The 23,418-nt window shown below is 36.3% G+C and overlaps 1 protein-coding gene and 1 non-coding gene across 8 annotated transcripts in view; both read right to left on the bottom strand.

Moving 5' to 3' along the window:
- Positions 1-23,418, bottom strand: part of FKTN (fukutin) — an 86,756-nt gene that overhangs the window by 34,434 nt on the left and 28,904 nt on the right. For all 7 annotated transcript variants that reach the window (XR_009008639.1, XM_057548618.1, XM_007178253.2 and 4 more), the window contains 4 exons: positions 11,730-12,007; positions 10,911-11,043; positions 4,110-4,239; positions 2,031-2,164 (listed from right to left, as the gene is read on the bottom strand). Coding sequence is in view for 6 of the 7 variants with exons in the window: in XM_057548618.1 (XP_057404601.1) it covers positions 2,031-2,164; positions 4,110-4,239; positions 10,911-11,043; positions 11,730-12,007 (675 nt within the window). In the remaining variant the exon portion in view is untranslated. The remainder of the gene's footprint in view (positions 1-2,030; positions 2,165-4,109; positions 4,240-10,910; positions 11,044-11,729; positions 12,008-23,418) is intronic.
- Positions 407-513, bottom strand: LOC114237165 (U6 spliceosomal RNA). Its single transcript, XR_003622918.1, has one exon. It is a non-coding gene; the product is annotated as a U6 spliceosomal RNA (small nuclear RNA).

Genomic DNA, 23,418 nt, shown 5'->3' with positions numbered 1-23,418 from the left:
AAAGCACCGAGCTGATCTCCCTGTGCTATGCGGCTGCTTCCCACTAGCTATCGGTTTTACATTTGGTAGTGTATATATGTCCATGCCACTCTCGCACTTCTTCCCAGCTTACCCTTCCCCCTCCCCGTGTCCTCAAGTCCATTCTCTACGTCTGCGTCTTTATTCCTGTCCTGCCCCTAGGTTCTTCATGACCATTTTTTTTTTTTAGATTCTATATATATGTGTTAGCATACGGTATTTGTTTTTCTCTTTCTGACTTACTTCACTCTGTATGACAGACTCTAGGTCCATCCACCTCACTAAAAATAACTCAATTTCATTTCTTTTTATGGCTGAGTAATATTCCATTGTATATATGTGCCACATCTTCTTTATCCATTCATCTGTCAATGGACACTTAGGCTGCAAAAATATGGAACGCTTCACGAATTTGCATGTCATCCTTGCACAGGGGCCATGCTAATCTTCTCTGCATCATTCCAATTTTAGTATATGTGCTGCCGAAGCGAGCACTGATTTCTTTCTTAAATGCACATAAAATAATGTTGCTTCTTACAACTGATGACAACTCAGAGTAAATGACTTATAGTAGTTAAATGGTCACTCTGCAAAACATCCTGTTCCTGAGCCCCTTTCTGACTAAAGAAGGAAAGTAATCAAAGAATAATTATTCCCTTTAATAACCAAGTAAAACTATCAGGAAGTAAGTCTCTCATCACAATCAATAAATGAGTACTTATGTAAGTGTGGCATAGAAACCCATATATCATTATATTATATACATGAAAAGAAGAAAAAAGAAGTTAAAAAGTACAAAGAATTCTGAGAGCATTTCCCTAAGAAACTTATCCTACAAATAATTATGTTCCCATTGGACTTGGTGCATCTGTCTGTGGCAGCACTAATCACGTAATTGTTTGTGAATTTGTTTTCTCCCAATTAGACAGTGGACTCCTCAAGGATAAGGATTGTACCTTATTCATCTTTGTGTCCTGGGTGCAGAGCTCAGTGCCAGGCAGAGACTGAGTGTTAAGGAAACAACTGCTGAATGACTAGAGTTCTATTGCTTTGCCTTTCACCTCAGGAAGATATTTTATTAAATTTTTAAATAAACTAGAATGATTATGATGAGAGAAGTAATTTTCCAGGAACTAAACATACTTCTACTTGCTTTCCAGGACAACAGCTCCCTGGGAATAACCAAGTTAAGAATAAGGTCATTGCCGGGATTATAGGCTTAGGGCATAGGAATCAAATTGCCTAAAAGGAGATTTCATCTAAGCCACAATGACCTATTCCCAGTTGACCTGTGAGAAAACTGCTATGGCCTAGGACATGTGAAATAAACAAGAAACCCAAGTACTGTTTGAAATGATTCCATATTGCTTTTTTATTTTTAAGCTTTTTTTTTTTTGACGTGGACCATTTTTTAAAGTCTTTATTGAATTTGTTACAACATTGCTTCTGTTTTGTGTTTTGGTTTTTTTTGGCTGAGAGGCATGTGGGATCGTAGCTCCCCAACCAGGGATTGAACCCACACCGCCTGCATTAGAAGGCAAAGTCTTAGCCACCAGACTGCCAGGGAAGCCCCTGTATTTCTAATTCTTAGCAATCAATGGAATGTTTCAAGTTGATAATAATATGATGCCTACGTGAACATAAAATTAAATGACTCATGAGAAACAACATAACTTCAGGTAGGGTAGATGAGATTCTTACTTATTATATTAATCATGTATTATATTAATTAATTATGTTATATTGTTGCCTAATATAATGGCAATAAATTCTTCTGCAAGAGTCCAAGCTCCTTTTTGCCTTCTCATGGTCAATAGAAAGCCAGATTTTCTAGTTTTCCTTAAATAGTGCAGAAGTCACAAGTGGTAATAATCTTCTGCTGAACTCATCCTGGCTGATAATGAGTGATAAAATGCTACATACAGTGCTTTTAAACATCTCTGAGCTGCTTAATATAAACTTTACTTTTGAGACATGTTACTAATGAAGTAAATCATATTTTTATTACTGACCTTCCCAAATTTGTGTTTGAGTGGGAGTCCTGCATCTTGAAATGCTGAAATAATATCAGATTTGTAATCTTGTATAAAAATTCCTAGGTCAACATCTTTACTATAAGGAATAATGCCACACTGCCGATACCATCCTAAAAAAAAAGGAATGAGAAAACTTTTTTAAAAACTTAAGTTTGGAAAAAATTAGTCATTATTATAATGGATAGTCTTTGTAACAGTGTATTTTATTTCACAGAATTAGACTTAGTGTGCTTTACCAAAATTTAAAAAAATTAGATCCCAACTTAATATCTATGATTATAGGAGCCACTTGTTGAAGAACATTTCTTTTATTCCTTCCTTCCTTCATTTTTACTGGTTTGAGCACTCAGCAGCCTCAAAAACTTCCATGATGTCCTGTAATTTCTGAATAAACTATTAGCTTTAATAATGTTAACTGGGCCATCCATTTAAAACATTAAGTTACTTTTTAAAATGTTTAATCATAAATCTCTTATGATGAAGGTTGCTTTTAAGATATGCTAAAAAATATAAGTTAATTCTTTTGCTTAAGCAATATCCCTTTCCTGAGCAGTAATTTGTAGAACTTAACAGCTCTGAACAGCTCATGTCTGATGGGTCATATAAAAAAGAAGAGCAGTACCAGCCTCAATTTTCAGCATACTGTCAAAAGATATTTCTACATATTTACTATGTATCTACTTCTAAATTGGGTGCTATAATAATGTTCTAAAAAGGCAAAATTTATACCTTAATATTGCTAAGGGCTCTGAGTTTCTCTTATTATCCTTCTAATCCTTCCATTCAAAGTATTCAAAAAGTAAATAAATGTCTACAATTATCTTTGGGAAATACTGTTTGGAATTCTAAACTTTAATTTCATTTTAACATAGATCTTTAGAAGCCTAGCATGGGATCTCACCTCTAGTTTAAGAAAAATCTACAATCCACATCTAACAAAGAATCATGAACTACTAAAAAAGGAAGGCTCCTTACGTATCATCTAATCCAACTCCCTCATTTTATAAATGCCCTTAAATTAAGAAAACAATGGGGCTAAGAACTCAAAAGATATCATGATAAATGATTACAAAATATTTTTGATGACAGTCTATAAAACAATCTTACTCCAGAAAGTTAAACCTTAAAGCATGTATCACATAAATGAGATGTACTCTTTGTTGGGGGGGTGGGGGTTACTCTAGCTGGAAGCTCCTTGACAGGAAGAACCATGGAAATTTTCCTCAAAGCCTAATTGACAGGATAACCATACATCCCTGTTTACACCTGTTGTACCAACATAATTACTAATGGCACTCCTTTCACTCTCAAAAAGTCTCTTGAATTGGACAATAAATTATATGGCAACCCTATAAAAGCAAGAGCAAAAATAATTTTTGTACAAATACAGTTATAATTAAGAAAGAACAAATATAGATATAATCAACTACAGTTATAAACAAGAGGGAATAAAAACAAAAAAATGTTAAATTCTAAATAATTCTAAAATCCAAAGGAGTTTGAGCTAATGCACAATGGAAAGAGATCCAGAAATCTTTCTTGGATTCTACATTTCCCCATCTCAGAATGAACAGAATGTGGTAAGACAGTGATGTCCAATCATGATCTGGAAAAGGTTTGTGGAAGACCTTATGACATTCCCTTTCCTCTTAGAAACTTCTGGTGCGATGCAAGTTATTTGTATTGTGTGTAAGTAAAGAAACAGATTACAGTTTTTTTTTTCTAAGGTAATAACAACCTTTGGGATAGAAATAATAAAATGCTAATCTAAAGATTACCTGAGAATCACATGTAGTCTACATGTTCTGATATAAATTTTATACAAATTACTTATAATTTTGGGACACACGACATGGCCTTCCTAATTCTGTTTTATGCTTCTGAAGTTATTTCTTTAAAAAAATCAATAAATCCTTGCTCCATGCACTATGTTTATTCTTCCTATAAATATGACGCTTCGAATACCACTGATGTTTTGTCATCTCAAGCAGTCATCCTTAGAGCCAAAGAGGATGAAATGTCAAAAAGACAAATGTAAAGCAACAAGAATTTTACCTAGACAAGTTCCACTGCTCAGCCAGAACCGTACTCCCAATTTCTTTAACGTTTTGGCTGCTAGTTGCAACAATTCCTTTGCACTCTTCCGAAAGGCCATAGCTTCCACAGTGTTATCGTCAAGGTATTGCTACAGATATAATAAATAGTCAGCTATTATAGCCATTTCTAAGTTGCCAAAAATATTTCTGTGACATCCAAACTAAACTTGAAAATTAACCCCGTATTATACATTTTTTGATTATAAAAATCAAGTTTCATAATTCCTTGTTTAGTCACACATGAAAATAAGACTATAAGAGTGGATTCTAGGAGAGACAAGTTAAAGGGGAAGGACCATAACCAGGATTCTCAAAGGATGAGATTTATACCTTTATCAACTCTGTCCTCTACATCACAATTTAGCAGATTGGGTAGTTAGGGGAAAAGAAGGTTAATTAAGAGAGCTACAGGCATATCTGAAGCACAATGCCTTCAGTGACGTTTTCATCATTCACTGGTGCAAATGGTCTTTAGGACAAACAGTATAGTACAAAGAATGTGGGATATTTGAATCAGATTGTGTTCAAGTCTAAACTCACTTCATTTTAGCTATGACCCTGGGCATAGCGCCTCAGAATATAAGCTCTACGAGGAAAGTGACTTCATTTTGTTTATCACTATATCTCCAATGTCTAAAAGAGTACTTGAATGAATGAGAGAATCAAAGAACAAACCTCTCTCAGATATAATTTTCTCGTCAATAATTAAAGAATAATAATTATACTTTGCAGGACTGCTGTGAAGATTTAATGAGATAACTGATGACAGAAAAATGTCTCACAAATTTTGAAATTCTATACAAATATTACTGTCATTTACTTATAGTCTTTTTGCTTTTCTGCTTTTCTTCATTTTTAGGGTGTTCTGGAACTGAAGAAAGCACTAAAAATTCTTCATTGATGCTTCACTACCTACGGGACAAAATCTAAACTTCTTGGCATGGCAGACAAGGACACTGTGTTTAGGGCCAGAGTACTGGTCCAGCCTTATCTCCACCCTTCTCATATTTCACTCCCCAAATATATCACAACTTTTCAAGCCTCTGTGTCAACATGTTTCTTCTGTCTGAAATGCCCTTGACTAACAAAATCTTTCAGGTCTCAGTTCCACCCTCTGAAAAACGTTCCCTGATTTTCCCAGGAACACAAACGTATTTATTCTCCCAGGGCTCCTCTTCAACTCAACATTTAAAGAGCAAGAAATTACGTTTGGTACTAGATATAGACAGAGACAAATAAAATAATCTGTTCAGTGAGCTTATAACAGTTACCATTTATATATACTTTTATTATAATTCTTATCATATTTCTTTTTGTTCCAGAACAAAAGATCAAAGTCTTTTTTTAAAATTGAATTGTAATTGACATACAATATTATATTAGTTTCAGGTGTACAACATAGTGATTCGATATTTTTATACATTACAAAATGATCACCATGATAACTCTAGCTACCATCTGTCATCATACAGAGCTATTACAATATTACTGACTATATTCCCTAGTCTGTATATTACATCCCCATGACGTATTCATTTTATACCTGGAAGCTTATATCTCTTAATCCCCTTCACCTATTTCACCCATCCCCCTTATCATATTTCATTCTAATTGCTGATTCTATTTATATTTCCTCCAATAGGCTGTAAACATGATTCCTTTAAGGCAGGTACTGAATCTCTCCATCACTGTATGTACAAATTGAAAATGGTGCCTGGTATATAATATGTGAGCAACACATATTGATAAATGCGTAAATGAGTAAATAACTGACTAATCCCCTCCCATCCCACAGTATCTTAAAATATCCTGGCATTCTTTTACAATATAGCAGGAGGAAATATAGTTCCTAGAAGGACCATATATCTCAAGCAAAAAGTATCCCTAGGAAAAAAGATGGATTCCTGAAGATAAGTTACATTCTCCAGAATACACAAAGTATGTGGGGTCTTTTCAATATGAAAACATCCTCAGAGCCATAATTCTCTTAGAACATATGATTGGCATGAGAGATGCATGTTCATATCCCTGTTGTAGGGGGGAAAGCCTGGAGCTAGAAATTTGGAGACCCAGAATTTACTCCACGCTCGGCCAATAATGACTGTGTAACTTACATCTTGAAACCTCAGTTTTCTTATCAGTTAATGGTGAATCCTTGGCTTATTTCACAGAGTAACTGAAAGGATCAAATTAAGTAACAGAAATGAAAACTTTGTGTTCTACAAAAATATTACGCTGACAATTATGTCCAACTGAGACTGCCCCTGCATAGACACACTCCCAGCTCTCACATACCTTTCATAAATAACATGACACTCCCAGAAATCCCATTTCTTAGAATTGACCCTCATACACGTTAAAGTATAAACATGTATATACCTACGCACCTTATACATCTGTTATGGACTTTAAAACTTTTAGTTATACATACTTTTTTTCATTTAAAAATGCCTCCTATAAATCTTGGGATTACCAGGCCTCTTAGAAAAAGACCAAATCCCAATTTAAATACCAGTCCATATGATCTTTCCCTGTTCAGGCAACCTCTCCCAAATCTTTCCCCAAAATATAGATGAAAAATAATAAAATGACAGAAGGTGTCCACTCATTTCACAGATGAGGAAACTAAGGCTCAGAAATTTGCCCCAGGTCTCAGAGCAACTTAGTAGAAGAAAGAGGATATGAATGTGGCTTTCTAGATATTCCTGGGCCAGGGGTCCAGATATTTCCATACTCCCCTCTGGTTTTTTACTGGAACTCAACAACCTGAAGCTCATCAATTATTTTTTGATGGTTACTGCTGAAACAAAATCAAGTGCAGGAAAATGTGTATTATCCTAGTCCTAAACTTCTTGGTAGATTGAGGAAATAATTAAAGTAAATAAAGTAAGCCAGGAGAGCACTTCCCCTCTGTTCTCCTTCCCTCCCTGGACTCTTCTAAACTAGAGCCGTTAGATGAGGCAGAGCAAGAAAGCGCACAGTGGTGGCCTGGCCTGGGTATCGGAGCCTGAGAAGGCGTCGAGGGCATCCACATGGAGGAGAGTCCAGTGTGGGGAGCCAGAGCCTGAGCAGGATGAGAAGTGTGTCTATATATGGGAGTAGCCCAGTGGGGGAGAGCAACACCCAAGCAGGATGAGGAAAGCATCCATGTGGGAGAGGGAACAGCAGAAATAATGGGAGACTGAACAAATAAGTACATATATTAAGGGTAATATAAGTCAGGCTTCTCACTGTTTGAGAAGGGAGTCACAAATATGGAAATGAACCCTATGCTGTTTAATTGAAATATAAATTAGACTGAAGACATCAATGTGGATTCATGGATCGTGACAGATAGACAGATACAGAAGTAAATACACACACACACACGCACACACTCTACTCCTGTCACTGAGAGGCCCTGCAGGCAAGGAAATCTGGCATCCAGGCTTGGCTTCTAAAAGGAATCAGCATCCAGAGAGATGGCTGATTCCAGGATTGTAGCACGGAAATTACAAGATGAACCTAGAATATCTTGAGCCAAAAAGCAAGAAGGTGCTCAAAAGATGATGGAGACATGTCAAAAAGACACAGAAGTCACGTGAAGGGGTTTCCACTTGCCAAATATGGAACAGTTTGAGGATCAAAATAAATGATGAAAATAGCGCACTATAACTCATTGAAGAAAATAGGAAATCATGAGTTCATATTGATATAAACAAATAAACTTGAAAGTTTGAGGAAGATATTGACAATATTTACAGACTTTTAAAGTACCTTCATGCCAAATACCTATTAATTACAAAGGGAAAAATAGAAACTTCACCAGGGTGAAGCCAGCAGACAGCACTTTAATCATGTAATCAATGTAAAAGTCAATAGTAATGGGACAAATCAAAATCATGCAGTGCCCGACAGGATGGAGTGAAAGCACAGAATCACTTCTGTGTTATTCCTACTAAAGGTATATAACCTAAATCTAACTTGAGGAAAAACCAAACAAACCCCAAACAAGGGACAATGTACAAAATATCTGGCCTGTAATCTTCAAAAGTATCAAAGTCATAAAAGTTAAAAAGTGATTGTGAAACTGTTCCAGACTGAAGGAAACTAAAGAGACAGAAAAATTAAATGCAACATGTGATTCTGAACGGAATCCTTTTATTATAATAGTCATTATTGGGATAATTAGCAAAACTTGAATGAGGATTAAATGGTAATAATCTTTATATTAATTTCCTGATTTTTGTACTAAGACATGTAGGAGAGTGTTCTTGTTTTCAAGAAATACTAAATTATTTGAAGTTGTGGGGCAGATGTTGACAACTTGCTTGCAAATGGTTCAGGAAAAAGAATTATTTGTATTGCATCTGTAACTTTTCTGACAGTTTGAAAATGTTTCCAAAAATTATTATAAAAAAAAAAAAAGAAAGAAAGTTAGGAGGCTGCTTTATGAGATCTAGTAGATTAGTTCATTGATTTTTTTTTTTTTAAACACCAGGCATTGTATTTAAGACTGTTTGGCGCCATCAAGTGTTCAAAGTAATGTATGTTCACCTTAATTTGAAAACTGACCTTCCTGTGGTTATAACGTAAGAAATGATGAAGAATGAAACATTTATGAGGGTAAGGATTAAAAAACTTATCAATCCCATTAGGTACTCTATATCAGTAATAACAGTACATTAGCAGAAGAGGAAAACAAATCAGTAATCACGAGTCTGTCTTGCTATTAGTGAAGGACACAAATAACATGATGAAGAATGAATACAAAGTTTGGGACTTCCCTGGTGGCGCAGTGGTTAAGGATCCGCCTGCCAATGCAGGGGACACAGGTTCAAGCCCTGGTCCGGGAAGATCCCACATGCTGCAGAACAACTAAGCCCGTGCGCCACAACGACTGAGCCTGCGTGCCACAACTACTGAAGCCTAGAGCCCGTGCTCCATAACAAGAGAAGCCACCTCAATGAGAAGACCGCGCACCGCAACCAAGAGTAGCCCCTGCTCTCTGCAACTAGAGAAAGCCTGCGCACAGCAACGAAGACCCAACACAGCCAAAAATAAAATAAATAAATAAAATTTAAAAAAAAACAGATTTAGCATTAAAAAAAATGAATGCAAAGTTCCACTTGATCCTGTTATGAAGAGAAACCTGTCAATAGCATTATAGCCTTGCTATGTGATGGCACTTTAAACACCAAAAGTATGAGGCTATGATAAGCTGATTAGCCCTCTGAGCATCTGTCATCCATATTCTTTACTCTAACGCTGACTCAATGGTTGTCCTTAAAATCTAAGAAGCAAAAGTAAAAATATGCAATTAAAAAAATATAACACTATTCTCATGATTTCTCAGTATCTTGAAACATTTTACATCTTACACTGCCTTCTCACAAAGTTCAATAAAATGAGTCTGGGCAAATGCTTGCTAGGTAATGGAGTAGCCCTAATAAGTATCCTGGAAAAAACCCATTTGATTCGGATGAGCACCTTATTCTTCATGCATTTTTCCATCACTATAGGAGCTTTTCTTTGCGCCAGCTACTGTGCTAGATACTGGGGCTATAGAGGTGAGTAAAATAAGATACCTGCCATCAAGGAGTTCACATAATCTTGTAGGGGGACTAGACTGACATTCACAATTAATTGTGATAATTGCTATGACAGAGGTGGCAACCAGAAAAAAACTCCCCTGAGGCAGGAACAGTGGATGAATGGTCAAGTGCAAGCACCAGTCTGCATCTCTTTCGCTTCCTGCTACTCTGTGGTGGGGATATGATGGGCAGCACTTGCCTAATAATGCTGGCCCAGCCACACATGCAGTTTTCCAGCTTTTCATCCATGAGGCTGACTGGGTATGCTTCACAGTCACATAACTATAGATTTAAGGGAACAGGGCTAGGAAGGCCCACCCAGGCTGTCAGGTCTAGGCCCTGGGTGCCAGCACAGCCTACCAGAAAAAAACCTTGCATTTGTGGGTGCTGGGCATTTGGCCAGTGATGATACAGCTGGTACTTCATTTTCCCATTCCACTCCTGTCCTTGTGTACACAGCTTTCTAGGAAGGGAACCCCAGAAAATAAAGGGCAAGTGGAAAAATTAGGGTACCAAAACCCCACCATAAATTTGACTGCTTTCACTGTATCTCTCTTTCATGTCATTTCTTACAGCTGAACTTTCATGTCCTTTAAAATCATCTTTATATCCCCAGGGTCAGGAGAGTTCCTGGGAAGCTGGCTTTTAATAACTGTTTATTGAATTGAAAGCTAAAGCAGCAGAATAAAGTAGAGTTCAAAAGCACTTGGTCTTTGTGTAGCATTTATCTTCAAAAACCTTCATAAACACAAAAAATTCATATTCAGTGCCAACCCTCTGAGAAAAACTGTATTTTCTATGAAGTCCTCTCTAAATCCGCATGGTCCATATTCTCCATGGCTTCAACCTACTCGGATTGCTTCAAGAACAGAATGTACCATCTTTATAAAGTTCATGGGCTATCCTAACTAAAAGTGGAGGCCAATGCTGAACCTGTCAAAGTCTATCCAAATAAAACAAGGTCTCCATAGATATTAAACCATTCAACCAGGGAAGAAATTGTTCCTTAAGGTTAATGTTTAAATCTACTTAAAAAAAATTGAAACCATCTAGAAGAAAACAGACAAATCAGAAAAGATGTTGTCTTACTTACTTTCCATAAGTTCCTTCACTTCCCGCCCTCCCCCAGAAATATTATAAATACACTTCCTTTAATTTGAAAAGTACAATATTTGGTTATCTCTAACCTGAAAGAATGCTCGAGCTTCTTTATACCTACACTCAATAAATCTAGAGTGTGGTATTTCTTCTAGAAAGTGCATTGGATCTTTTGGAATGAGAACTTCTAATCCATCAATAGTAATTTGTTGTAACTCTGGCCTGAAAACAAAAGTTAAGACTTATTATAAGGATTTAACTCAGAATATTGGCAGCCTCTTCAAAATATACAATATAAGCAAATAGTTAAACACCAAGCATATTTTCTTCAATTACCTCAGATATCATTTTTAAAGATCTACTCTCTGAGCAACTGTCAAATATACAATACAGCAGTGTTAACTATAGTCACCATGCTGTACATCAGATTTCCAGAACTTATTTATCTCATAATAATTGGAAGTTTGTACATTTTGAACACTTTTACTTGTAAGTATGTAAATCCACAAACATACTTTATCCTGTGTTTGAACTCTTTATATATCTAGAAAGATTTGTATTCTTTTATGCCTCATTTTTGTCACTCAACATTGTAGGATGCATCTCTGTTGTTGCACAGAGCGCGAGTTCAGGTTCCTTGTTTCCCTGCCCTACGATTCTTCGATTCTTCGCTGGGTGCACATATATTTTGTGTGGGGCATTAAGAACAATGTTGCTATGAACATTCTGATATATATTATATTTCCTGGGGCACATGTGCATGAGTTGCTTCCTGTTGAATATTTACATTTCAAAACTGATTTACATGAATTACATTTTAGATTTAATTACTAAATGTAAAAGAAAGAGTAAGAGTTCATGACTGAACAAGATAGGTTTCACATCTCCCCTTTAGACCCTGAATTTACCTGTCAAAAGCTCCAGGATAACGACCAAACTGTAACTTTCGAAAAGGAACAAACTTCCTGTCAATGTGTCCTTTGAGCCGTAGATGGCCATGCCAAAGGTAGTTGCCGCTCCTCTCATGAAAGACCACCAAGTGGACAGCATGACTGGCCAATGTGCAGATGTAGTGCAGGGGGATTTCAGTTCCAGAAAGTGAGTCTATCCCATCTAGCCGGGGGTCCTTGCTCTCGATCTTTAGGCACTGAAATCCCATATTTTCAGCTATCCGAAACCAGCCTTCCTAAAACCAAAGAAACATCAAGCTTGAACATTTAAAACCAAATACTAGTAGTAAAACTAAAGTGATTCTTACACTGAATTAAGTCATACATATTTTTGTCCTAATCTGCTCTTTGCCTGAAGATTAAAAAATGAAGGTGGGGAAGGAAAGGTGGTAGTGGGAGAATAAAGGAAAGTACCAGAAAGAGAAACCACATAGCATGGAAGACATGTTCAAAGACTCTCTTTATGAAAATTAATACAAATTTCTTCTTTGGAACGAGAATGCCCACTCATTATAGTGTTCTTTGGTTAGTATCTATAAAGTAAATGTTAATATAAGGATAGCACTTAAAATTAAACCTGTAATTTTCAATTTAACTTCTAATAACCTTCAAAAATGCTTCATAAAAGCAGGGTTTTCATCTCATAGTTATATCCCAACACCTTAAACTGCTACTAAAATAGAAGCCTATCATAATGCACATCGTTAGAAAATAGACTGAGATGTACTATAAAACAAGGTGCATTTTCCAACAGCATTAGTTATAACTCTCATGTAACAAGATTAATCTATAGGGTAGATTTTTAATCTTAATCTCGACACCAGTGCTTTAGATGATTAACTAGTATTAGTTATTAAGAACACCTTATGTTTGAATAGAAATGTACAGTTTCCAAAGAACTTTTATAAACATTACTGCATTTACATATGACATCTATCTTATAGAGTAAGTAGCACAGATATTATAGATAAAGAAACAGACTCACAGAAGTCCAAAGAAACAAAATAATAAGAGGCAAAGCCACTGCCAGCATTTAGGTCTTATCTAACCAAATACAAGGTTCTTTCTACTCTACAACACTATTTCTTTAAGTCTATATTTAAATAATGTGTACAAAGCTCATTCACATTAATTATCTCATCTGATGTCCATAGAAATTATGTGAGGTTAGCAAGGAAGATATTATACCTAGTCTACAGTTAAGGAAAATAAAGTGGTAATACCAGACATTAAAGTTATTAAAGGATGGAAGTGCATCTGAAAGTCTTACGAGCCACAGCATTCATAAACATTTTTCAAGAGTACTTTATTTACATCAATTATTGTCTTTGAATGTTGTCATTTGGATTAGCTGTGTCCTCATTTATGCTCTTATAATACACACAAACCTTTATCATAGTATTGATTGTACTGTTTTTTAGTTGTTTAAACTCCATTAATAGACTGCAAGTTCCTCAATCTTAAGAATCAACAAAGTGGCTAGTACCAGCAGGTGCTCAATAGATACCTGTTGTTGTTGTTTATATTGTTAAACAAGAGAAAGTGACCATTCTGGTAAAGAATGCTAACCAGTATCAATAACAACTGTCTTCTCCTTTCTGGATATAGAGTGAAATCGTGTTTTGGTCAAAGGAATGTGGATGGAAGTATCAGATACCACTTCCAGGCCTGGCCTTACAATGTCCCATAAGACCTTCCCTGCTTTCCCTCCTCCATCTGTATGTAGAGAAGCAAAGAACTACAAGATGGGGAAGCCACACAAATGAAACAGCCTGCATCCCTAAGTCACTGCTTAGAGGAAAGTCATCCAGGAATATCGCTGACCAAGAATAACCACGCTGGATTTTGTCTAGAGACAATTACTCCTTTTTTGCCCTAAGCCAATGAGATTTTAGGGTTGCTTTTAGTAGCAACTAATGTAACTTAGCCTGGCTAATACAATTTCACCTTGGTACTCCTTATATTAGAATTATCAACTGTAGGATTCCCCTTTTTCATAAACCTAAGAGGTGGAAAGTACTGATGAGTGTAAGAGTGGCCAACTCAGAGAAGGAATCTATTGTATAGGATGAAAGAAAAGCATTATAATTTGGTAAATTTGGGAAAAATTTAAAAGGCCAGACAGAACTTGAAGAGGAATCAGACCTTGGGTTGTGGGAAGAAAAACTGACAGACAAAATTGGCAGAACTATGCAATGGCTTGACTTTTTATAATCATGACAGAGGAAAGTCAAGAACAAAGTAGTTGCTCTGATCAAACAGAGCAAAGGCCTAGGTCAAGACTATACTGCACAAATCTACTCCCAGTTGCCTTGGCAGTAGTTTGCTCACTTCATGGTAATGGTATTAACAAAGAAAAATCACAGGTAAATTAAGTCTATAGTAATTAGATCTGGTGATCTAATGAATTAGCTCTACCTTGGAAAAAGGTTTTGGGAGGACTATCCAAGGGCTCTGTATGATGTCATTTATATAAAATGATAAACATGACCTTGTGTGCTTATTCTGGGTGTTGCTGACCTTTTGCTTCTGACTCTGGTCTTTCTGGTTTTGCCAATTATGGCATATTCTCTTTCTTCTAAAGTACTGGTTCTCAAGGCAAGTGGTACTGTAACCAAGAGACATTTTAGAAATTTGTGGAGATATTTTCAGTTATCATAATGATTGAGGACACAACTGGCATTTAGAGGTCTAGGCCAGGTACACTAGACATCCTAAAATCCAAAATATGAAAATCTATCCTGTGTCCTGCATAATTTCAAATGTTCTATCAGATAGTCACATAGTGAAAAACGTATTTGTAATTATGTGAGCCTCCATTTCTGAGGAATACAATTGCCATGTTAAAGGAGAGACAATTTTACTCTTCTGCTGTTTGAAACTTGTTTACTGTTTTGGAAAAATATATTACTAAAAACAGTATCATTCATAATAGAGTCTATATTGGAAGTCATCACATTCAGTGCTCCTACTAAATAAGTAGGATAAGTGCAAGCATCCGAATTTCTTCCTTATGTCTTCCAGTGTAGTCATGCCTGGGTATTTACACACTGAAATATACATTTCCTTTCATTTCTACTTTATACTATAGTTGAGACATTACAGGATTTGGGAGATTATGTATGTAGGTAAGTTATAATTTCTATAGACTTCGTTTTGGGAAAATAAAGGAATGATAAAATACTTGTCGTAAAAAAGGTTTATAAGCTTTGTAGGCTTTTTCTATGAGAAACTCAAACAGTCCAATAGGAATGACCTACAAATACTGACATTTAGAAGTCTCTGCAGTGAAAAAGCTGGCATACTCTTATTACCCTATAGTGAAGTCCACCAGTTAATGAGGCCTGACCAGAATAAAAAGCTTCCAATTGGTATTCAGTGCCTCATTCTTAAATATGAACAAAGATCAATGAACACTGTAGAAAACCTGTATCATGAAAAACAGACAAAATAAAATAACCATACCAAAAACCAAGCACCCACAAAGAAGGGAATTACAAAAACAAAATGCAGTAGAGAGCAAAAGACTTTCTTTTAAAAACACCAAACCTTGGGGCTTCCCTGGTGGCGCAGTGGTTGAGAATCCGCCTGCCAATGCAGGGGACATGGGTTTGAGCCCTGGTCTTGGAAGATCTCACATGCCGTGGAGCAACTAAGCCTGTGCACCACAACTACTGAACCTGCACTCTAGGGCCCGCATACCACAACTACTGAGCCCGTGTGCCACAACTACTGAAGCCCACGCACCTAGAGCCCGTGCTCCGCAACAAGAGAAGCCACCACAATGAGAAGGCTGCACACTGCAACGAAGAGTTGGCCCCCTCTTGATGCAACTAGAGAGAGCCCGCGTGCAGCGACGAAGACCCAACACAGCCAAAAATAAATAAATTAATTAATTAATTTTAAAAAAAAGTTTAAAAAAAGAAAAACACCAAACTTTTAAAATCTGCAGAGGGAAAAAAACAAAACTGTATCCATAAAATAAGAATGCTACTATAAGAAACAGAGTGCACAGAGCTTTTAGAAAATAAAAATATTAAATTTCAAGCAAAAATATGAAAAAAATCAATGGCATTGTTAAAGATTTTGTTTAAAAGTAGAACAGTTAACAAAAGAGATGAAAAAAATCACAGAGCAAAGATAAGAAAATGAAATTTTGGAAGTCCAACATCCAAATAATAAAAAGTTCAGAAAGAAAGACACTTTTATTCAACATTATCCTGGGGGTCCTACCTAAACCAATAAGACAAGAAAAAGAAAGTAGGCATAAGAGTTGGAAAGGAAGAGACCAAATTATCTTTTTGTGCAGAGAATACAATGACCTACACTCAAAGAGAGAGAAAATGAAAGAGAGGGAGGAAAAGGAGGTAGGGGATTGAGGGAGGAGAGAGAAACTATTGGAGTTTACCGATAGAGTTCAGAGTTCAGTACAGTTGCTGGAAAACAAGATCAAAACACAAAAGACAACAGCATTCTAATTCACCTATAATAATGAATTGGCAAAAGAAGAGGAAAAGTATCTACATTAACACCCCCCCCATGCACACAAAACTATAAGGTAGCAAGAAATAAATCTTACAAATATGCACAAAATCTGTAAGAAAAATATAGAATACTCTATTAAAGAACACCAAAGGACACCTGAATTAAAGGAGATATATTTCATGTTCATGGATAAGAACTCTTCATATTTTAACAATGTAAAGAGGCCTTGCATGCTTTTGCTTTCTCTGACTAGCCTAGACTAACCTAGATAATGAAAGACACATGGCCCAGGCACCTCCACTGCCCCATCTGCCAGCCAGCCATCCTGAAGAAGCAGAGCTGCCTAGCTGACTGGCAGCTGTATAAGTGAACTTAGCTGAGACCAGAAGAACTGCCCAGCTGAATCCTACACAAATTGCTAAGTCACAGAATCATAACCTACATAAATGGTTGTTGTTTAAGCCACTAAATTTGGGGACAACTGTTATACAGCAGAAGCAAATTAGAAATCAAACGTGCAGGTAAAAAGAAACATTTTCAGATATGCAAGGTTTCAACCTCCCATTCAACCTTTCTCCAAAGAGAATTCCTAAAATGTTGTTAAGAGGAGTTATACAACAGTATCTGCAGAGCAGATCAGACTATTAGGGCAGAAAGACCACGAGATCTAGGAGGGCTGTCTCCAGGAAAAAAAAAAAAGGAACTGAGAAATGATCTGATGTATTTGATCCTACTGAGAGTTTTATGTTTCTGTTGCAGAGTTCATACATGGATTATTGATAACTATACAGAAAACTAGCAAACAAAAAAAGAAAAAGAGAGTCATATAAGAAAAGGAAAATATTCAGAGTAAACTAGGTAGCATTCATGTGATTATCTATATATTCATAGTAAGATAAACACTGACTATTGATTTAACTACAAAATGTGATACAGTCATGATAATGGGAGAAGAGAGTGTGTGTTTGTGTGTGTCTACATGAGACAAAATAGATATGACAGCTAAATTCTCATAATTCATAATCTAAATCTGAAATATTAAAAAAATAGAAGCATAAACATTTCATTTATAAAGGAGAAGATAAACAAGGTAGAGAGAGTTGAAAGTGGTTGGCTCTAAGAGTGGGAATAAGGGGTGGGGAGGAAAGAAGAGTCAGATACTGATCTTTTTCATTATGAGCTTTGCCTTAGTATCTGACTTTTTAAACCTAGTACTAATAGTCTTTTGATTAAAATGCCATGTCCTAACTTTTCCATAAGTTTAAATATTTTCAAAATATCAATATAAAATTGGGAGGAAAGAGAAAACAAGCAAACAAACATCATGTTATATAAACATGTTATCTGTTTCATCACCTGCATCACTGCCTGGGAAGAACCATAGGCAGAAAAAAGTCAAAACTCACTCTCTTGAGACCTTGTCTAAGAGTCTGGACAATCAAGGAAACATGCAGCTTATACTGCTTTGCCAGACCATACCATCACCCTGGAACATAAGCCCCACCTATCAGGGGTCAACACAACTAAAACAATCCACTGCAGAGCTAGTGCACATCTATCATGGGTGGCTGACTAAATAGTTGAGCTCATTTAATCTGATGCTAATTTTCTTACTCTTATTTGAATAACTCCTCAGAATGAAAAATAGTGAAACTTAAAAGTTAGAGGTATTCCAAATAAAGAAGTAAGCAAATTTTTGACATGTTTGGTTGAGATCTTTTTTTTTTTTTTTTTTTTGACTACCGTCTAACCTTTGCTTTGTAACCATTTAAACAGGATGAAAATATAAGTTTGAATTTTTGGATACACCTAAGAAGCACTCCACTCGAGTATCAAACAAGTCCTATGCACTTACAAACTATCAAGAATAGTGCTACAGACGAGGAATACTACCCTCATGTATACCTTATGTGGCAGATACTGAAAATTCATCACCAAATCCCTTCCTACCTGCCTGCCTACACTGATGAAAATGCTAAATACCCGTTTTTTTAGCCTCCTTCACAGCACGGAGACATATGAATATAGTTCTAGACAGTGAGCTATAAGCAGTTTACCAGAAGCTCCTGAGAAAAATTTTCCTTCAAAAGATAGATAGTGACAATCCTGCAGCCTGTGGAACAAAAACCACATTCACAGAAAGATAGACAAGATGAAAAGGCAGAGGGCTATGCACCTGATGCAGGAACAAGATAAAACTCCAGAAAAACAACTAAATGAAGTGGAGACAGGCAACCTTCCAGACAAACAATTCAGAATAATGATAGTGAAGATGATCCAGGACCTCGGAAAAAGAACGGAGGCAAAGATCAAGAAGATGCAAGAAATGTTTAACAAAGACCTAGAAGAATTAAAGAACAAACAAACAGAGATGAACAATACAATAACTGAAATGAAAACTACACTAGAAGGAATCAATAGCAGAATAACTGAGGCAGAAGAACGGATAAATGACCTGGAAGACAGAATGGTGGCATTCACTGCTGCAGAACAGAATAAAGAAGACAGCCTAAGAGACCTCTGGGACAACATTAAACGCAACAACATTCACATTATAGGGGTGCCAGAAGGAGAAGAGAGAGAGAAAGGACCAGAGAAAATATTTGAAGAGATTATAGTTGAAAACTTCCCTAACATGGTAAAGGAAATAGCCACCCAAGTCCAGGAAGCACAGAGAGTCCCATACAGGATAAAACCAAGGAGAAACACACCGAGACACATAAGTAATCAAATTGGCAAAAATTAAAGACAAAGAAAAATTATTAAAAGCAGCAAGGGAAAAACGACAAACAACATACAAGGGAATTCTCATAAGGTTAACAGTTGATTTCTCAGCAGAAACTCTACAAGCCAGAAGGGAGTGGCATGATATACTTAAAGTGATGAAAGGGAAGAACCTACAACCAAGATTACTCTACCTGGCAAGGATCTCATTCAGATTCAATGGAGAAATCAAAAGCTTTACAGACAAGAAAAAGCTTAGAGAATTCAGCACCACCAAACCAGCTCTACAACAAATGCTAAAGGAACTTCTCTAAGTGGGAAACACAAGAGAAGAAGAGGACCTACAGAAACAAACCCAAAACGATTAAGAAAATGGTAATAGGAACATACATATCGATAACTACCCTAAACATGAATGGATTAAATGCTCCAACCAAAAGACACAGGCTTGCTGAATGGATACAAAAATAAGACCCATATATATGCTGTCTACAAGAGACCCACTTCAGACCTAGGGACACATTCACACTGAAAGTGAGGGGATGGAAAAAGATATTCCATGCAAATGGAAATCAAAAGAAAGCTGGAGTAGCAATACTCATATCAGATAAAATAGACTTTAAAATAAAGAATGTTACAAGAGACAAAGAAGGACACTACATAATGACCAGGGGATCAATCCAAGAAGAAGATATAACAATTATAAATATATATGCACCCAACATAGAAGCACCTCAATACATAAGGCAACTGCTAACAGCTATACACGAGGAAATCGACAGTAACACAATAATAGTGGGAACTTTAACACCTCACTTACACCAATGGACAGATCATCCAGAATGAAAATAAATAAGGAAACAGAAGCTTTAAATAACACAACAGACCAGATAGATTTAATTGATATTTATAGGACATTCCATCCAAAAACAGCAGATTACACTTTCTTCTCAAGTGCGCAAGGAATATTCTCCAGGATAGATCACATCTTGGGTCACAAATCAAGCCTCAGTAAATTTAACTGAAATCATATCAAGCATCTTTTCTGACCACAACGCTATGAGATTAGAAATGAATTACATGGAAAAAAACATAAAAAACACAAACACATGGAGGTTAAACAATGCATTACTAAATAACCAAGAGATCACTGAAGAAATCAAAGAGGAAATCAAAAAATACCTAGAGACAAATGACAATGAAAACACGATAATCCAAAACCTATGGGATGTAGCAACAGCAGTTCTAAGAGGGAAGTTTATAGCTATACAAGCCTACCTCAAGAAACAAGAAAAATCTCAAATAAACAATTTAACCTTACACCTAAAGGAACTAGAGAAAGAAGAACAAACAAAACCCAAAGTTAGCAGAAGGAAAGAAATCATAAAGAGCAGAGCAGAAATAAATGAAATAGAAACAAAGAAAACAATACCAAAGACCAATAAAACTAAAAGCTGGTTCTTTGAGAAGATAAACAAAATTCATAAACTATTAGCCAAACTCATCAAGAAAAAGAGGGAGAGGACTCAAATCAATAAAATTAGAAATGAAAAAGGAGAAGTAACAACTGACACTGCAGAAATACAAAGCATCATAAGAGACTACTACAAGCAACTCTATGCCAATAAAATGGACAACCTGGAGGAAATGGACAAATTCTTAGAAATGCACAACCTGCCGAGACTGAACCAGGAAGAAATAGAAAATATGAACAGACCAATCACAAGCACTGAAATTGAAACTGTGATTAAATATCTTCCAACAAACAAAAGCCCAGGACCAGATGGCTTCACAGGCGAATTCTATCAAACATTTAGAGAAGACCTAACACCTATCCTTCTCAAACTCTTCCAAAATATTGCAGAGGGAGGAACACTCCCCAACTCATTCTATGAGGCCACCATCACCCTGATACCAAAACCAGACAAAGATGTCACAAAGAAGGAAAACTACAGGCCAATATCACTGATGAACACAGATGCAAAAATCCTCAACAAAATACTAGCAAACAGAATCCAACAACACAATAAAAGGATCATACACCATGATCAAGTGGGGTTTATTCCAGGAACGCAAGGATTCTTCAATATATGCAAATCAATCAACGTGATACATCATATTAACAAATTGAAGGAGAAAAACCATATGATCATCTCAATAGATGCAGAGAAAGCTTTCGACAAAATTCAACACCCATTTATGATAAAAGCCCTGCAGAAAGTAGGCATAGAGGGAACTTTCCTCAACATAATAAAGGCCATATATGACAAACCCACAGTCAACATCGTTCTCAATGGTGAAAAACTGAAACCATTTCCACTAATATCAGGAACAAGACAAGGTTGCCCACTCTCACCACTATTATTCAACATAGTTTTGGAAGTTTTAGCCACAGCAGTCAGAGAAGAAAAAGAAATAAAAGGAATCCAAATCGGAAAAGAAGAAGTAAAGCTGTCACTGTTTGCAGATAACATGATACTATACATAGAGAGTCCTAAAGATGCCACCAGAAAACTACTAGAGCTAATCAATGAATTTGGTAAAGTAGGAGGATACAAATTTAATGCACAGAAATCTCTTGCATTCCTATACACTAATGATGAAAAACCTGAAAGAGAAATTAAGGAAACGCCCCCATTTACCATTGCAACAAGCAGAATAATATACCTAGGAATACACCTACCTAGGGAGATAAAAGACCTGTATGCAGAAAACTATAAGACACTGATGAAAGAAATTAAAGATGATACCAACAGATGGAGAGATATACCATGTTCTTGGATTGGAAGAATCAATATTGTGAAAATGCCTATACTACCCAAAGCAACCTACAGATTCAATGCAATCCTTATCAAATTACCAATGGCATTTTTTACGGAACTAAAACAAAAAAATCTTAAAATTTGTATGGAGACACAAAAGACCCCGAATAGCCAAAGCAGTCTTGAGGGAAAAAAACAGAGCTGGAAGAATCAGACTTCCTGACTTCAGACTATACTATAAATCTACAGTCATCAAGATGATATGGTACTGGCACAAAAACAGAAACATAGATCAATGGAACAAGATAGAAAGCCCAGAGATAAACTCACACACCTATGGTCAACTAATCTATGACAAAGGCGGCAAGGATATACAATGCAGAAAAGACAGTCTCTTCAATAAGTGGTGCTGGGAAAACTGGACAGCTACATGTAAAAGCATGAAATTAGAACACTCCCTAACACCATACACAAAAATAAACTCAAAATGGATTAGAGACCTAAATGTAAGACCAGACACTATAAAACTCTTAGAGAAAAACATAGGCAGAACACCCCATGACATAAATCACAGCAAGATCTTTTTTGACCCACCTCCTAGAGTAATGGAAATAAAAACAAAAATAAACAAATGGGACCTAATGAAACTTAAAAGCTTTTGCACAGCAAAGGAAACCATAAACAAGACGAAAAGACAACCCTCAGAATGGGGGACAATATTCACAAACGAATCAACGGAGAAAGGATTAAACTCCAAAATATATAAACAGCTCATGCAGCTCAATATTAAAAAAACAAACAACCCAATCCAAAAATGGGCAGAAGACCTAAATAGACATTTCTCCAAAGAAGACATACAGACGGCCAAGAAGCACATGAAAAGCTACTCAACATCACTAATTATTAGAGAAATGCAAATCAAAACTACAATGAGATATCACCTCACACGAGTCAGAATGGGCATCATCAGAAAATCTACAAACAAGAAATGCTGGAGAGGGTGTGGAGAAAAGGGAACCCTCTTGCACTGTTGGTGAGAATGTAAATTGATACAGCCACTATAGAGAACAGTATGGAGGGTCCTTAAAAAACTAAAAATAGAATTACCATATGATCCAGCAATCCCACTACTGGGCATATACCCTGAGAAAACCATAATTCAAAAAGACACATGCACCCCAATGTTCCTTGCAGCACTATTTACAATAGCCAGGTCATGGAAGCAACCTAAATGCCCATCGACAGACGAATGGATAAAGAAGATGTGGTACATATATACCATGGAATATTACTCTGCCATAAAAAGGAACGAAATTGAGTCTATTGTAGAGACGTGGATAGATCTAGAGACTGTCATACAGAGTGAAGTAAGTCCGAAAGAGAAAAGCAAATATCGTGTATTAACACATATATGTGGAACCTAGAAAAACGGTACAGAAGAACCAGTTTGCAGGGCAGAAATTGAGACACAGATGTAGAGAACAAATGTATGGACACCAAGTGGGGAATGCAGCGAGGTGGTGTGGGTGGTGGTGTGATGAATTGGGTGATTGGGATTGACACGTATACACTGATATGTATAAAATTGATGACTAATAAGAAATTTTTAAAAAAATGATTAGACATCCAAATTTTGGACAAAGTTTGGATGAGACACAATTGGCCTATTCATGTAT

The sequence above is a fragment of the Balaenoptera acutorostrata genome, chromosome 6, assembly GCF_949987535.1.
Source record: "Balaenoptera acutorostrata chromosome 6, mBalAcu1.1, whole genome shotgun sequence".
NCBI lineage: Eukaryota > Metazoa > Chordata > Mammalia > Artiodactyla > Balaenopteridae > Balaenoptera > Balaenoptera acutorostrata.
The sequence above is the reverse complement of the archived record's forward strand: the minus strand, read 5'-3'. Positions and strand labels throughout refer to the sequence as shown.